General features: G+C 31.0%; 1 protein-coding gene across 2 annotated transcripts in view; it reads left to right on the top strand.

Moving 5' to 3' along the window:
* The window catches only part of im:7151449, a 264905-nt gene that overhangs the window by 103146 nt on the left and 141829 nt on the right, over window positions 1-19930 (top strand). For both annotated transcript variants that reach the window (XM_073954532.1, XM_073954531.1), the window contains 2 exons: window positions 6097-6183; window positions 8314-8368. In XM_073954532.1, the coding sequence (XP_073810633.1) occupies window positions 6097-6183; window positions 8314-8368 (142 nt within the window). The remainder of the gene's footprint in view (window positions 1-6096; window positions 6184-8313; window positions 8369-19930) is intronic.

The raw sequence follows: 19930 nt of genomic DNA, 5'->3' as shown, positions 1-19930 counted from the left end.
GCCTGAACATAAATTTAAATGTTGGTTTTTTTTTTCATTCACATAGCTTCACATTTTTATTTCTGTACATGAAAAATTTACCAAGGTCTGTACCTCGGTGACCTGTTATCTGGCAACTTTGCTGCTCTTACTATGAGCATGGCAGTACTTCCTCTGTGGTGAAATGTGAAAAACCCAAGGATGAATTCATCAATATTGAATGTTTCAAGGACTTACAGTAATTGGTGAGCTGTAATGATCACGGATGGGGGTTTGTCATCCCACTGAAACACTGTGATAGACATAATGTATTCATTCTCAGCATATATTCAAAACTACTTTCCTGTGGAACATTTTACACTGTAAGCTGATCCCTAGTAAAGCCAGAATGTTGTCTTTTGAGTTTGAAGATATTATTAATATTGTTATTATTATTATTATATATATTTATTTATTTATTTATTTTTATTATTATTATCATCATCATCATTTTGGGCCCACAATCTCTTTATGAATTTATTTTTTATAGAGGGCTGATAATGCTTGTTGTTTAAGGATGATGTTTTCTGTATTCATCATTTCAGAATATATACCATCTATTAAAATACTTAATGTATTATATCTGGTGTAGAACAAATTGATTGATTGTTTCAAATGTTTTATTCCATGGGTTTGCCATTAGGGTTTTTATTTTCACAAAAAAACTATCACACGTTTTAGAATATTATTGTGCATTTTGATAGAGAGGATCCAAAAACAATAATTTTGAATCCATGATTTTGGATCCTCTCTCTCAATCTCTCAATATATATATATATATATATATATATATATATATATATATATATATATATATATATATATATATATATATATATTTATATATATATATATATAAATTGTATTATAAAATATAAAACAAAAACTTGTTTCAACCAGGCTGTTTCCGAAAATCATCGTTAGCCAACTAAGCTCACAAGTTCCATTGTTACAAACATAGTTTGTTCATTTCCCAATGCATTTCGGATTTGCATTTCCCAAATCCGTCGTTCCAATGAACATTCACAAACTGCGTCGCAAACTTGTATGCTTGCAACTACACCTCTGGAGCTGTAGTTAGAAACATAGTTCCTGGCTGTGTTTTATTCCCACTTATCTTACATTTAAACTTGGATTGATTTTTTAAAAAAGCAGTAAGTCATCACTCTTTGATGTAATTTGCTTTCAAAGCATTTTTACTGTTCAAATTTAGAGATCTTCATGTTTTACAATTGCGTTGCCTTCGTATAGCACTTTGAAAACATTGTCATTTTAAACACAGCCGTGGCTCATGACAAAAAGTATAAGTGACCTATTATTTAAAAGTGGAATTTATGTTACTGCTGGTTAGAACATTTTTGCTGTGGTTTGTATGTGTCAAATTGTAAATAGACTTAAAAAAAAAAAAAAAAAAAAAAAAAATATATATATATATATATATATATATATATATATATATATATATATTTATATATATATATATATATATATATATATATATATATATATATATATATATATTTATATATATATATATATATATATATATATATATATATATATATATATATATATATATATATTTATATATATATATATATATATATATATATATATATATATATATATATATATATATTTATATATATATATATATATATATATATATATATATATATATATATATATATATATATATTTATTTATATATATATATATATATATATATATATATATATATATATATATATATATATATATTTATTTATATATATATATATATATATTTATTTTTATATATATATATATATATATATATATATATATATATATATATATATATATAAATATATATATATATATATATATATATATATATATATATATATATATATATATATATATATATATATATATATATATATCCTACTTAATAATAATAATAATAATAATTATTATTATTATTATTATTATTAAAGTAGGGTTTTTTCAATTCCTAATAAATATTAAATTTAATTAATTAAAAATAGCTTTATTATTTCTATGATTTATATTTGATATTGGAATACAGGTTTAGCTTTTGTAAGTGATTTTTTGTTTTAGAAAGCAATATGTAATGTTCTCAATATTTGTAAAGGAAGCGTACTGTAGGCCAGGGGTTACCAATCTCGGTCCTGGAAGGCCGGTGTCCCTGCAGGGTTAGCTCCAACTTGCCTTAACACACCTGCCTGGGTGTTTCAAGTATACCTAGTAAGACCTTGATTAGTTTGTTCAGGTGTGTTTGATTAGGGTTGGACCTAAAATCTGCAGGACACCGGCCCACCAGGAACAAGTTTGGTGACCCCTGCTGTAGGCCCTATATGTGCTGTTTACATATATTTCAATTAATATGGAAAACGAGTGCATGTTTTTACCAAAACTAATATTGGATTGTTTGTGTGGAAATGGGTGTGCTTGAACAACATTATAATTTGCACAAAGAATTATATTCTTTTCAAAAGAGGTTGTTACCACTCCATTTAGAGCATCATTATGGGCGTTTTACATTAAAACTATTATTGTTCAACTGATGGATCTGCGACAGAAAAACTACAGCTTTGGGAAACACTCGTCACTACATCGTTCTTTTCCCCAATGATACATCGTACAATGTTCAGCTGCGAGTTATGTCATTGTTTGGGAAACGCACTCCAAAATAGTTGTTTACACAACAAACCAAAGGCCTGGTTACATGAGCTGTGACACAGCAGAAGAGAATGTGAAAATAATCATCCAGTATGCAGGGAGTGTACGTTTCCATATATTCAAGGGAAAAAAAATCTAATTTGAAAAGTTTTTAAAAGAACCCTTTACACAGTGTCTAATTTGTTTCAGTTTTATGAAGTGAAAAACTTCCACATGGAGTGAGTAGGTGGAGCAGATGACTTCCAATGTAGTAGAATACGGCGTCTGGCCAGGAGGGACATACAAAAAAGCCACAAAATCTGCTTTGTATTGAAAACCGTGAACTGACAAAGGAAGTGTATACAGTGCTGTTATACGATAGATACAGGTTCAATTGCTTGCCCAACAACTTGAGACATTTGCAGCATCCCAATTCGCATACTTATACTACGCCCTAAAAGTATGTTCCTATTTGTGAAAGAAAAGTATGTATTTTTGAGTGTATAACAGAAAAGTATGCATGCTTTGGAACATAATATCTCCTCTTTAACAGTCCTGTCAATCATACACACATCATCCACATTTCTTTCATATTTAATTACCTGCTGTATCTTATTGGAGAAGCAGCAGCAGGATAATCTGCCATTCACAAGTCTTTCATGCAGAGAAATCTCCTCAGGTTTTTGAATACTTATGCATTCAGACGTTAATGTCCAAACACGTCCCTATATAAATTCACGTTGTTATCTTGGAAGCGCTATTTAAATATGTTCCAGTTAGCTAGATATTAATTAACAGTCATACAAACGTCTTTACCGAAGCCTCTCTACTTAACGTCGGCCTCGTGTGTGCGCCATGTTTGTAGTTTATTTACACTTTTCAACCGTGTCTGTAGTTCTGATCAATTTCACGTCCGATGTGCATTGTATTGTGGGCAATATCAGTAGTAAGGAGTATGGACACTTTTTTTTTTTTTTTTATGAAACTTGTAAACCATCCGGTAACTCTATTCAACATAGTACGATTTGGGACTTACTAATTCTGTTTTTAAATACTATTTAGGACGGATAGTATTCGAATTGGGACGCAGCAATCATACACCTGGCACAATAAGGCACAAGACCTGTTTGCCCCCAACGTGTTGCTAGTTTCAGACCAACACAACACTAATTCAGTTTATTCATGACAATTTGCTTTTGTATATGGTTATAATTGGATTGTTTATATTTTGCATATTTATATTTGTTTTATTTAAAAAAATCTTAGATTTGTCTACCTGTCAGGTTTTGGACCATATGGGTCATAGCATTTTGACCACGCTTTGTTATTATTGTTCATTTATTCGTTTGCTGGAAATGAGAACTGAATTTAGAAATAGTTTTGAAACAAATCTTTGCGCTTAACTAACAAAATTAATTATGTAGGCTAATGGATGTCTGTGCATACAACATGTTTCCTTATCCATGAAAGAGAGAAAGCGAAGGCCGATTGGAGGAGGCTCATTCTTTATCCTCTCCCTGCAGATGCTGTTTTCTCACTAGTGAAGCATTCAGTTTTTCCACTTACCATGTCCGCCATGTAAATAGCAAATACGCCATGGCGCGACGCAACTGACTTTTAAATGGGATGGGAGATGAGACTTTAAATGGTTTATTTTCAAAACACACCTATAACTCATTAAGAGAATAAGCTCAACCCTGATAGACCATGGGCGCAGAGCGGATTTTACCGTCCTGAGAATAGGAAAAGTATATTCGGACACGCCCTTAATGCTTTCGCGCCATGCGCTTCAGACTTTGCGCCTAGATCGTTAAAATAGAGCCCTTAGAGTTCGGGGCTGGACTCATTTATTCATTTCCCTTCAGCTTAGTCCCTTATTTATCAGGGGTCGCCACAGCGAAATGAACTGCCAACTAATCCGGCATATATTTCACAGAGCGGATGCCCTTCTAACTACAACCTGGTGCTGGAAAACACCCATACACTTTCACATTCACACACACACACACACACACACTACGGTCAATTTAGTTAACCTAATTCACCTATACTGCATGTCTTTGGACTGAAGGGGAAACTGGAGCACCCAGGGAAAACACTCACAAACACGGGGCTAACATGCAAACTCCACACACAAATGACACCTGGCCCAGCCGGAACATGAACTGAGCCTCGCCTCTGAACTCTTCATATACACAATAGAAGAAAATAAGCAAAAGAAATACATAGAAGAAATGAGGAAGTGTCATGAAGGACTGAATTATTTTAGATTTTCATACAGAATATTTAATAACTTAAGTGGACCTCATTGAAAAAAATAACAGTTTGATAAAAGAAAACATTATAATCCACATCATAAATTATTATTATTACTTTGATACATAATCTCAGCAGCTGTTGTGTGATCATAGTTTGTTATTCAATGGCCTACGGAGTTAATATTTGTATAATTTTAGATTTATTTTTTCTCTGACGTGTGCTCCACACCATCTGTTGTGCCCAAATGATAAGATGAACACACTACCCTGCAAGTAAATTAAGTGTGGACATCATGACTAGCGGCGTTACAACAAAGCCACAGTAAACATTTTGAAGAAAGTATCCAAACCTCATGTTTCCGTGCTGTTTGTAAATGGCTGCTCTGTGGAGCATGAAAATACAATTATTAAAGATTGTTTATCACTGAGTGCTGCATTATTATAGGAAGCTTGGACAGTCATTAAAGTGGTTGGTCGCAGTGTTTTGAAACTCTTTGGCTTGAAATTGTGCAGCTTTTGACCATGCTATAAGAAAGATGCTATGAAACATATACAAGTACTTATTAATCTATATATTGTAGAACTTATGGTTTTATAAATCATTTTAAATAGCTAATTTAAATAGTTTACTTTAGCTTTGCTATGTTGACAGTATATACTATTTTACCAGTTATTTTGCAAGATATTCAGCTTATAAATTAGGGGGATAGTTATATTGACCTTAATTAAAACTGCTTTTATTATAGACAAACAAACAAAAGTGGAAATCAGACTTTCTTCAGAAAAAAAAAGATGATGTGAAAATTTCCTTGCCCTGTAAAACATAATTTGGAAAATATTTGGAAAAAGTATGAAACAAAATCACAGGAGGGCTTATGATTTTAATAAAATCATTTTTCATGTACAAACAGCTTGCAATAAACCTAATTGACATATTAGGTTGTCTATGAAAGCCTATAAACTGATTATGCTAGATTGTTTCAAATGTAGTTTATAATAAATCTATGATTGTAGTGCAATTTTAATGAACTCACAGGATAACTTGATGTCTGTGAATTCGGAGCATATTCAAACATCCATTTTGCTATGATCAGATCATACTTTATTAGCTGTTTTCTCACTCTGTCATTTCTTGTGTTTATTTTTGTATTGACAGGAAAGAGCGCACCACATATTTACATTTTCATCTCTTCAGCAATGTGGATGGCATCTGGACCTGCGCTATCAATTTATCGCTGCAAAGGTATTTATGACTTCTTTGAAAAATAACTTCAGCACATATATATACACATTGGATCCCTTTAACAATTTTAGCTAGCAACCTGCTAATTTGCTTAACAACATGCACCATGATAATTCTAGCAACATATTCATACTAGCAATATGCTAACAACACACTAATGTGCTGATTTATTGTAACTGTAGAGTAATAATTTTAATAACAGGTCAGCAAGATGTTAATTTTAAACTTACTGATGTTAACAACGTTAGCAATATATAACCTTATGACAACATTTAAAGTTTGCAAAATTCTGGAAACATGCTGTCAACATGTTTATTCATGTTAACAATATTACATTATCAACATTTAGTAACATGCTAATTCATGCTTGGACAATGTTAATACTTGAAATATATTGATACTAGCAATATAATAACAATGTTAGCAATATATAACATTATGGCAACTTTTAAAGCTTGCAAAATGATTCTAGAAAGATGCTGTCAACATGTTTATTCATGTTAACAATATTGGTTTATAAACATTTAGTAACATGCTAATTCAAGCTAGGACAATGTTAGTACATGGTAGAACGTATTAGCAATATATTGATGTTAGCAATTTATGAAACCTCATGACAATAAACAAAGCATAGAGCATATTAGAAATATTGATTTTAGCAATATGTTAACAATGTTAGCTATATATATCCTTATGACAACATTTAAACTTGCTAAATGATTCTAGAAACATGCTGTCAACGTGTGTATTCATGTTAACAATATTACCTTATCAACATTTCGCAAGATGCTAATTCATACTAGGACAATGTTAATACATGCTAGAGCTTGTTAGCAATATACTGATGTTAACAATGTTAGCAATATATAACCTTATGACAACATTTGAAGCTTGCGAAATGATTTTAGAAACATGCTGTCAACATGTTTATTCATGTTAACAATATTACCTTATCAACATTTAGCAACATGCTAATTCATGCTATGACAATGTTAATAGATGCTAGAGCATATTAGCAATATATTGATGTTAGCAATATGTTAACAATGTTTGCAATATATTACATCATGACAACATTTGAAGCTTGCAAAGTAATTCTAGAAACATGCTGTCAACTTGTTTATTCATGTTAACAAATAGCCTTATCAACATTTAGCATCATTTTAATTCATGCAAGGACAATGTTAATGCTAGAGCCTATTAGCAATATACTAATGTTAACAATGATAGCAATATATAACCTTATGACAACATTTGAAACTTGCAAAATGATAAACATGCTGTCATCATGTATATTCATATTGATATCATTTAGTAACATGCTAATTCATGCCAGGACAATGTTAGCAATATGTAGCCTTGGCAATGTTGGCAAAATGTAGCCTTGTGACAACATTTTAAGCTTGGAAAATGATTCTAAATACATGCTGTAAACATGTTTATACATATTAACAATATTACTAACAACTAGTAACAAGTTAATTCATATTAGCAACAAGCTAATCCATGCTTATTTTCATTAGCAATGGTAAAAAATGCCACAGACCTTTGAATCATGATGGAATAGTTCAAATATTACTACCAATGTTAGACTTCTTTGAATTAGACAGAGGCACTAAACTACATTATTTGTGTATTAATAATATAAGATATTTCCTGTGTGTTATGTTTTGTTGTTGTGTGTTTGTTAGAAAAAAAATATCTGAAAGCAATTTGCATGAACCCATCTGGCTTGGCCTCATCCTTCCTTTCTCCAGTGTGTGCCATTTGTTTTATTTATCCTCTCCTAGTGTGCCTGTTGATGTATAGGTTAACATAATATTAGCAAGGGACATTTAAATGTCAGTTAATAATTGTAGTGCACAATGAGCTCGGCTAAGTGTGAATTATTCCCTCTGAAGGGTCCTCACTATGATCCATCTTCTGGCTTTATATCTTTCTGTGCTGCCTGTCAGATATGCCCCCTAAATCCAAGGCTTATTTAAATGTCACAAAAAATGTAAGCCCGCTGAACAATGTCACGTCTGGGGATTTCATTTATTTCACTCCTACTTGCAGTGTGTTAAAAAACAAAAATATGACAGTATTTAATCTTTCCTTATGTGTTTTGCTTTATTTTTTTATCTTCAGGGCTTTGTTCTGCAGTTGGTGCAAAGACTGGTTTAAAGAAGATACTATGGAAATGGTAGGAATATTTTTTTGTGTGTTTTAAGGAAAGACTTTGTAAGATGTGAAGCGCGAACATCAGAAACAGGCCCTTAGTGCATATCACATCATTGTTGTGTAAGCTGTTTCAGACTGGAGCTTGTCAAGCATGTGCTGCTCATTATTTAAAGTAGATCAGCTGCTGCTCACAAACAGTAAGGATGACAACATTTCGGCAGATCAGCTTCCTCTGAACGCCATCTGTAAGTTACTAAATATCTTCAATTGAACAGATGAGTGGGTAGTGATAGGTAGCAGCATTTAATAAAATATTAAGCTATTTTGTAATTTAAATGCGCTATTAAATCTATATAGTTATTGAATTCACATTTTATAATTGCATACATTTACAATGCAAATCTAATTTTAATCATTCTTATTAATAACAATTATATATTATCTGTAATGTTGCAGTCAGGGAAACTAGAGTTGAGCAGTCTCCAATAGTATCTGGATGCAGGCTTAATGATGCAAGCGGAGATTGCATACCTCAGTGATGTAATGTCAGACACAATGAACTCAATGGAACTACTGACGTCACAGTGAGGGGTGGGGTTAGGTGAGCACATTCAAAAAGCATTGGATGCAGCTCAGGTTGTCGGCATCCAGACGAGTCATCATCAGCCATAAGGTCAAAACAGGGGAAGACAGGAGCGTGCAGATAATCCAAAAGCGTAGTCAGAGTGGGGATGGCTGATCTGAACCACTGCACTGAAGCATGAATCAAATAACCTGGGTCACGTGACTAAAGTAGTTCGAAACACCCAGGTCACATGACTAAAGTGATTCAAAACACCAGGTCACATGACAAAAGGGATTCAAAAGATCAGTCATTTTAGAAGCATTTCGAGACCTGGCAACACTGCGTTTAATTAATAGCATAGAAAAAAACTCCTAGTGGACCATGCGTGTGAGTAACTGTGCTGCAAACGTCCCGAGTTTGAAATCCCGACTTGTACAAATATTCCATAATTAAGACTTGATGCATTTTATTAATGTTCATTTTTATTACCAAAACAAGACATCTTTATTCACAAAGTGTTCATTCAGATGTCAGACCGATGTTAAAACAAAACACAAGAACAGCACATTTAAAAAGGAAAGTCTCTAGCTGCATAATCTTGCATTCGAACCCTTTATCTCTGCATACTAGTCAGGAACTCTCACCGCTTCACCAAAGCAGTTAAAATGCTAATTTTACAATGCAGGGTATAATTGCTCAATTTGTAAAACTGTTTCTTTGTTGAAGCTGTTCCAGAGCAATACATATTGCAAAAAGTTACCTCTAAGTGTCACTGTAGAGACACATTTGCTTAGACTGTTTCAGTGTTTCCTGAAGCCTCGCTCTCCCCACCAGTAAAAGCCAAAGTACAGGCGAAACTGCCATTTCGAAACAGTGTCGACATCCGGAAGTGCAAGCGAGTCGAAACACCGCACCTAAGCATGATTCGAAACACCCAGGTCACGTAACTAAATTGATTCAAAGCATCAGTCATTTCAGAAGTGATTTGAGAACTGGGTTCGAATCCCGACTCGTACAAATATTCTGAAAACATATGAACTTGCAAAATGATAAACATGCTGTCAACATGTTTATTCATGTTAATATTATGTTATCGACATTTAGTACCATGCTAATTCCTGCTAGAACAATGCTAATACTTGCTTGAGCATTTTAGAAATACATTGATGTTAGCAATATGTAAGCAATGTTAGCAATATATAACCGTATGACAATATTTGAAACTTGCAAAATGATTCTGACCAAAACAAGACATATTTATTCACAAAGTGTTCATTTGGATGCCAGACCAAAGATAAAACAAAACTCATTTCAATAACAGAGCATTTTAAAACTAATGTTTATATCTGCATCACCCTGTGTTCAAACCCATTATCTCTGCATGCTATTTAGGAACTCTCATCGCTTCACTAAATAAATTGAACCCTCATCTCTAAAACGTGAGGTTTAATGCCTCAATTTACTTAACTGTTTCTTGGCTGAAGCAGTTCTAGAGCATTACAGAAAAATGACCACTACGTGTCACTGTAGACAGTTTTCGAAATGTTTCGAAGCTTCAACACATTTCCTTTGACTCTTTCATTGTTTCATGAAGCCTTACTCTGCCCACCACTAAAAATCAAAGTACAGGCGAATGGTCAGGACAAGCCGCAAAACAACATAAACAGTAAAACGTAGCAAAGGTCAAAACACAACAAGGAAATTCTTAGAAATAACAGTTTTTAAGACTCAGCAAAGAGTGTGTGTGAATGAGGTGTCTTTATAGTCCTGGTAATCAGTCGAAAATGAGCCTTTAGAAATGTGTTAAATATAAAATAATTAACATTTTATTAAATATTAGTTCAAATTGTTTTGCATTATATTACATTGCAGTAAAAATGATTGTATCATAATTTATACTTTATAATGATTTTTGTTATTTTATAAGGTTTTATAAATATTCATAATCATAAATTGTAAATATTCACAAAAACATAAGTATATATGTACAGTTGAAGTCAAAATTATTAGCTCCCCCTTTGATTTTTTTTTTCTTTTTAAAATATTTTCTAAATGATGTTTAACAGAGCAAGGGAATTTTCACAGTATGTCTGATAAGGTTTTTTCTTCTAGAGAAAGTCTTATTTGTTGTATTTCGTCTAGAACAACAGCAGTTTTTAATAATAAAAAAAAAATTAATTTAATTTTAAGGTCAATATTATTAGCCCCTTTAAGATTTATATTTTTTCGATAGTCTACAGAACAAACCATCGTTATCCAATAACTTGCCTAACTACGCTAACCTGCCTAGTTAACCTAATTAACCTAGTTAAGCCTTTAAATGTCACTTTAATCATTTACATTTACATTTACATTTAGTCATTTAGCAGACGCTTTTATCCAAAGCGACTTACAAATGAGGACAAGGAAGCAATTTACACAACCAAGAGCAACAATGAATAAGTACTAAAGGCAAGTTTCAGGTCTGTAAAGTCTAAGAAGGGAAGTGTTAGTAGTTTTTTTTTTTTTTTTTTTTTGTACAATTAGTGTGATATTCAAGTCAAATCTGTATAGAAGTGTCTTGAAAAATATCTAGTAATATATTATTTACTGTCATCATGGTAAAGATTAAATAAATCAGTTATTAGAAATGAGTTATTAAAACTATTATGTTTAGAAATGTGTTGAAAAAAAATCTGCTCTCCGTTAAACTGACAGTCAGGGGAAAAAAAAACGGGGGCTAATAATTCAGGGGGGCTAATAATTCTGACTTCAACTTTGTATATATATGTATTACTTAACTGTTTCTTGGCTGAAGCAGTTCTAGAGCATTACAGAAAAATGACCACTACGTGTCACTGTAGACAGTTTTCGAAATGTTTCGAAGCTTCAACACATTTCCTTTGACTCTTTCATTGTTTCATGAAGCCTTACTCTGCCCACCACTAAAAATCAAAGTACAGGCGAATGGTCAGGACAAGCCGCAAAACAACATAAACAGTAAAACGTAGCAAAGGTCAAAACACAACAAGGAAATTCTTAGAAATAACAGTTTTTAAGACTCAGCAAAGAGTGTGTGTGAATGAGGTGTCTTTATAGTCCTGGTAATCAGTCGAAAATGAGCCTTTAGAAATGTGTTAAATATAAAATAATTAACATTTTATTAAATATTAGTTCAAATTGTTTTGCATTATATTACATTGCAGTAAAAATGATTGTATCATAATTTATACTTTATAATGATTTTTGTTATTTTATAAGGTTTTATAAATATTCATAATCATAAATTGTAAATATTCACAAAAACATAAGTATATATGTACAGTTGAAGTCAAAATTATTAGCTCCCCCTTTGATTTTTTTTTTCTTTTTAAAATATTTTCTAAATGATGTTTAACAGAGCAAGGGAATTTTCACAGTATGTCTGATAAGGTTTTTTCTTCTAGAGAAAGTCTTATTTGTTGTATTTCGTCTAGAACAACAGCAGTTTTTAATAATAAAAAAAAAATTAATTTAATTTTAAGGTCAATATTATTAGCCCCTTTAAGATTTATATTTTTTCGATAGTCTACAGAACAAACCATCGTTATCCAATAACTTGCCTAACTACGCTAACCTGCCTAGTTAACCTAATTAACCTAGTTAAGCCTTTAAATGTCACTTTAATCTGTATAGAAGTGTCTTGAAAAATATCTAGTAATATATTATTTACTGTCATCATGGTAAAGATTAAATAAATCAGTTATTAGAAATGAGTTATTAAAACTATTATGTTTAGAAATGTGTTGAAAAAAAATCTGCTCTCCGTTAAACTGACAGTCAGGGGAAAAAAAAACGGGGGCTAATAATTCAGGGGGGCTAATAATTCTGACTTCAACTTTGTATATATATGTATATACAGTGTATATATATATATATATATATATATATATATATATATATATACAGTGTATATATATATATATATATATATATATATATATATATATATATATATATATATATATATATATATATATATATATATATATATATACTGTATATATGTATATGTATATATATATATATATGTATATGTGTATATATATATATATATATATATATATATATATATATATATATATATATAGTTATATATATGTATATGTGTGTGTGTGTGTGTGTGTGTGTGTGTGTGTGTGTGTGTGTATATATATATATATATATATATATATATATATATATATATTTATATATATATATATTTATATATTTATATATATATATATATATTTATATATATATATATATATATGTATATATATATATATATATATATATATATATATGTATATATATATATATGTATATATATATATATATATATATATATATATATATATATGTATATATATATATATATATATATATATATATATATATATATATATATATATATATATATATATATATATATATATACACACACACACACACATATACATATATATACCTATATATATGTATATATATATTATGTATATGTATATATATATATATATATATATATATATATTATGTATATGTATATATATATATATATATATGTGTGTGTGTGTGTGTGTGTACTATAAAAGTATAATAAGTGAGAAAAAAAAAGAGTAAACATGGACAACGGTGATCTAAAAGCAGTAGATGTGTGTTGAAATGGTGCCAGGATGAGCAGAGACTCATGGCAGTGCTGCAGTTTGCCACCTTGAGGAGTTTATCAGTAACACACCGGCCAATGTTCCTACAGCGGCTTGGCAGATCGGCTTCTGAACACTAAAGCTTCTTGGCGAGACACCAAAGAGACTCTAGTTGACAGGGACAAAACATTGCTGGACTGAGCTAAATCATCTACTGCTCATACCTGAGAAATGATAGGCTTTTTTACTTTTGAGTGAGCGTAGAATAGATGAAACAATGCTTCATAAACATCACAAACCACCACTTATCACGCTTTTTGGTCAAAGTATTATTAAAAATATATGTGGATGTATTAAATATAACATTTACAAATACACATTTATATTTCATAATATATTTCTTAGTAATACATTTTACTTGTTTTATTTTTTTATGTATATTTTTGGAGAAAAGAGGCTCTTTCCATTTAAATTTTAAGAAGTGCCATTGGTCACACTAATTTATAAAAAAAATTAGTATGTCATAAAATGTGTGTATGTGTGCATGTATGACTTTTCTTTTTGTTGGATGCAAACACACAACCATACACACAGGTCACACTTTACAATACTGTTGTATTATTAATGTCAGTTAAAGCGTTAACTAACATGAACAAACAATGATCAATACATGTATTACAGTATTTGTTCATGCTTGTTAAAATACTTTTCTATGTTGATAGTTCATATCAACTGATGGTGCATTTAATATTGTGTTCACACTTGATTTTGATGGTCTGTGAATTTAGGTTACTTTGCATGTACATGCCAACTAATTTTCATTAGATTATAAGTAGACTGTTAGATTGGGGTAAGGGTTAGTATAAGTTGACATGTACTTGGAAAGCACCTTATAGTCAGTTACATGTCTGTTTAGCAGCAGTATCAACACATTAAGCAGACAGTCTACTAATACTCAAATGGACCATCAAAATAAAGTGTTACTATTAATGTTAACAAGCATGAATTTAGATTTTAATAATGCATTAGTAAATGTTAAACTATAATTAATTAATCCTGTACACATATTGTTCATAATTAGTTAATGTCAGTAAAATGATATATAATTATATAGTAGTGTGATACATTATTAATAAAATATGCATTACTAATAAATATAAATATATTTTATTATTTATTATATTATTAATGTTTTATTTTATTATTTATTTTATAAATAACAGTAATGCCTTTTATTTATTTTATTTTTCAATTACATTTATTGAGAAACAACAATTTCCATGGGTCTATTTGGAAATAGGTTTATAAATGTGTCCGATAGGGGGTGCTATTGCACTATGAAAACCGATCCTGATATCTGAGGTTTCCCAAAACACCAATGAAGTTCAGAATTTTGGCCAGTATAAAACATAATTGGAGAATTACCTTTGACTGTGTCTGGTAATAAATGGTCTCACCCTATTCGCAGAATATTCAATTATAGGCAAATGAGACAAGAGGTAATGCCAAACGTCCTCAGTGAAACAATAAACAAATCCAAGCAATTAAATGCAGATGATGGAGCAATAAAGTCACAAAAAAGAGAGGAAACTGTATTTATGCAGTTTTATTACATCAGAAAGTCCTTATCATGCTCATATTTAAGAAAAAAATCACAGCCTGTAAGTCTCTTTGTCCACTAATGTTATTTAGAGTTTGAAGTAATACATTTAAATCTAAAATTAACTGATAAATTGCGATGTGTAGATGGTTTAACCTATAATGTCATTCTGATTTTTTTTCAGTAACACCAGCACGCAAGCTAAACGTTTCAACACCTGCATGTATATCTATTTTGCAGTATATAAAAGTGATATCATAATCATAATCCCCCGAGGAATTGGTTTGGGTGACACTCAAGTTGCAGGCATGTTTGTGAATAAATTAGAATTGCGGATCGGCTGCAATACATCACAGCCATCTGAATGTGGATGTTGCCCACCTTTTATTCAAGGCCGGATTTGTACTGACGTGATTTGAGACTGAAACAGCAGTGCATAAACTGGTATATTTAGCATTCCAGAAAAGTATCCTCCGGGAATAATTCTTTGTTTTAAATCCTCTTCTTTTTGCTCAGTGCACTGTGGTTATCAATGACCTGAATCTTGTATTTTACATCTTGCTTGTACAAGAAGCTCTACAATTGTCTCCAGGACATATACACTGGTTTCAAAAGCGTATTCAGTTCATTTCCTTCCAAAAGTGAAGAATGCAGTTGTTCAATGTCTAAAAATATACAAAAAATAAAATAAAAATCATCTAAATGAGATAAATAAATAAATAAAAATCAAGCATTGTCGTTTAGTGGATGAACAGACCATGAGTTAGTAGAGTTTTTATTATTAGTTGCAGTAAAACAGCTGTTTTTACAGTTCTCTATATCGTGTTTCTCAACCACGTTCTTGACAGCTCACCAGCTCTGCACATGACTCATTAACCAAACCCACCTGATTCAGATTATCAGCTTATTAGCAGAGACTGAAAGACCTGTAATTTGTCTCTCAGACAAATGAGACATCCAAAACGCGCAGTGCTGGTGGTCCTCCAGGAACGTGGTTGAGAAACACTGCTCTATATTAAGTTACTATGTTAATACTGACCAATTTGAGTTAATAGAAGGATTTTAATAACACCTTTATTTACTTTTTAATTTTAAATTAGAAGTAAAATCATATTATCTCTTTCTATAAAGCTTTTATACACTAGTTGTTACAATGAAATGTTTACAGAAAGTTATTTTGGTGACTGTTTTTTTTACTTAATACATTATTACACATTATGTTTCATCTTTAAATATGTCTATTTTGTGATTGTTTTTATATTTATTTATAATTGTAGCATATTAAAGCAAGGATGAAAGTACACTGTAAAATATATGATCAATTAGTTCTGACAGTATATGTTTTAGTTCATTGTAAATTATTAAACTAAGTTTGTGTTCTAACTTGATTTTATGAGTTACGCAAGCTGTTTTAGGTCAGTTTAACATAATTTAAGTTCAATGGATTTATAAAGTTTATTTTACTTCGCAACCAGGATATATATATATATATATATATATATATATATATATATATATATATATATATATATATATATATATATATATATATATATATATTTTTTTTTTTTACAGTTTACAGATATTTACAACATACAGTTAACCAACAACAGTAAGTTTTTGCTTATATTGATGCATCTTCCATTTTGAAGGCTATTTTTAAAGCTTTTTAACTTAAATTTAACTTAAATTGTATTTTAGCCTTGTTAATCCTTGCAGTGCTGCATTCTGAACAAACAATATTATGAAAAGAGAACAGCCAGAATCTTTTAACATCCATGTCAGGAGTATAGCTGATTATCTGATCATGTTATTAGTTGGTTTACAAATTTTCTTACAAATTGAAATCAATGTGTGCAAGCGGGTGGCCTTGTTTCTAGCACTTTGAATGTAAGTGAAGGAGTTCCACAAGGTTCAATACTGGGGCCTCTTCTTTTTACTATACAGTCAAAGTCAGACTTATTAGCCCCGTTTATTTTTTTTGTTTAAAGAAGAGAAGATTTTTGAACCAAATTTCTAAACATAATAGCTTTAATACCTTATTTCTAATAACTGATTTATTTTATCTTTGCCATGATGACAGTGAATAATATTTTACTAAATATTTTCCATGACACTTCTATACAGCTTAAAGTGACATTTAATGGCTTAACTAGGTTAATTAGGCTAGCAGGTTAGGGTAATTAGGCAAGTTATTGTAGCGATGGTTTGTTCTGCAGACAATCGAAAAAAATATAGCTTAAAGGGGCTAATAATTTTGACTGTAAAAAGTTTCTAAAGAAATAAAAAATTGCTTTTAATTTAGCTGAATTAAAGCAAATAAGACTTTCTCCTGAAGAAAAAATATTATGAGACTTGCGGTGAAAATTTCCTTACTCTGTTAAACATCATTTGGAAAATATTTAAAAAATAAAATAAAAGGGGAGCTAATAATTCTGACTTCAACTGCATATATAAATAATATTGATCAAATTATCAAAATGTATTCTATTATGCTGATGATACAGCCTCATCTACACCCAATCTTGCCGTTTGTCAACTACAGATTGCTTTTAATGTACTTCAACATAATTTATCTGTGTTAAAACTATAGTTTTAAATGCTGATTTAACAAAACTTGTTATTTCAAATTCTTCAGGTTCTATTACTACTACTACTCATGGTGCAGAGATTGAATTGGTCCCACGGTACAAATACCTTACAATTTTAACTGAAGAAAAACTTTCTCTTAGTTTTCGCATTCATCAATTGGGGAACAAATTAAAAGTGATTTTAGGCTTCTTTTTTACAATTAAGAACTGTCTTTCTGGTTGATGCAACATTAATGTCGATATTGAATATAACAGTGATGTTATCTATATGCAAGCTTCATCTCAGAGTCTGCATGCAATGCTGCACTAAGATTTATAACTAATTTTATGTTTAGGTTGGTATAGGTATAGGTTGGTCTGTTTTGTCCATTCGTAGGCTCAAGAATTGGCATATCTTTGTTTACAAATCTATATTGGGTTTACTCCCATCATATCTTCTGAATTACATTTGTAAATACCTGTCCTTAGCTATGGCCTTTGGTCACAGGATATTTATATATTGTCTGTTCCTAAAGGCTTTGCGCAGCACCTTTTGCATGGAATAATCTACAAAGTTGCAGTTTAAAGAGTGATTTCACTATATGCTTTTAAAAAGAGTATAAATGGTTCAGAAATTGAAACACAGGCTTGTAGATGTTTTGAATAGTTTGTTTGTCAATGAGTGATTCTCGTTAACTGTTAATTGTTTTTTTGTTTTTTGTCTGTTAGACCCATGTGACATGTATAATGCCTAATTTTGACCAGGACGCTCTTGTAAAAGAGATTTTTAATCTCAATGTGTCTTTCCTAGTAAAATAAAAGTTATAATAACAACAAAAACATCAATAATAATAATAATAATAATAATAATAATAATAATAATAATAATTATTCCTGTAAAGAGGTTTTCTGAAGCCTCATTTAACTAGTCTTTAAATAGTAAATAATCTTTTATTGACATTTTGAAGATGCCATACTCTTTACTTATATGCATAGACACATTAGCTTTAAAAAACATCTTTAATAATATTACAATATGCATAATTAAAAAAAAAATTAAAATTTTTTGTTATAATTTATAAGAAGTTAGCTTCTAAAAATGTTTAATTTTCTACTTGTCACCATTAAATTTTTATACGTTAAGATTATTTTACTGAATGTTATTTTTTTAAACATGTATTATAAGTTAATATACAGTATAGCTATTAGCTAATATGTTGTCCTGCAGAAAAAAAAAAAAAAAAAAAAAAAAAAAACACGGAAGCACGTTTATACTTTCTGCACCATTTAGATTAGTTAAATGATGAGTAAACTTCCAATTAGAATTCCGGTAGGAATTTTAACAAGGGCTGCAGGCTTATTAAAAAAAATCCTTCCATGATTGTAAGCCCGCACAAATGCAGAAATGTTTATTAAAGAAATCAGTCATGTTTGTTAAAGAAATCAGCACGAAAGCTCGTTTAGCAGTCAGTATGTTCTGCATGTGTGTGCGTGTATATGTGAGTGAGTGTGTGATCAAATAGAGTGGGTTATGTGGGCGTTGAACGCAATGCTTCGACTGAAGAGCACTGCCTACATCTCAGCACGGTTCTGCTCTCCAGTTCTGCTCAGCGCGGTCCTACTATCTCTTCAGGTATGAGCTCAGGCAATATTTGCCCGTATTGAACGAGCGGACGCGGGGAAACTCGGAGAAATGGAAAGTACTTCGGCTCAGAGATCATTTCAGCACCACTTCGACTGGACAGCGCAACAGCTTTTCCCACTTGGTTTCGCGCTTTGGGGGATTTGCGCGTGATTTCCGTACGCGGGGAATGGAGTTTGTCGATTCGTTGGCCACCGTGCATCAAATGCGAAACCAGAAATCCACGAGAATCGACTGTGTTTAGCTGATCGTACTGGAAGGGTTTAGCAAAAAAGCAGCTGGAGAAACGAGAAGGTGAGTGCGTGGAAATGGGTCAACTTTGAACATCTTGCGGGAAAGGCATCGCATCGCGCGGTTCATTTCGTCGATGTTGGATGGTTGGTGTATAAATGCGCTATTTGTTGGTTTTCCGAAAGATGCACGGTATTTCTGAAAGGTTTTGAATAGAATTGATTGCACATGTGTTGGTTTATAGTGCGGCACTTTTTGCAAATCGGACTTTTCTCTGATCGTATGCTGTATTTCTGCATTGCTCTCTTTCTCTCTCTCTCTCTCCCACTC

The sequence above is a fragment of the Danio rerio genome, chromosome 6 (assembly GCF_049306965.1).
Source record: "Danio rerio strain Tuebingen ecotype United States chromosome 6, GRCz12tu, whole genome shotgun sequence".
Taxonomy (NCBI): domain Eukaryota; kingdom Metazoa; phylum Chordata; class Actinopteri; order Cypriniformes; family Danionidae; genus Danio; species Danio rerio.
The sequence above is the reverse complement of the archived record's forward strand: the minus strand, read 5'-3'. Positions and strand labels throughout refer to the sequence as shown.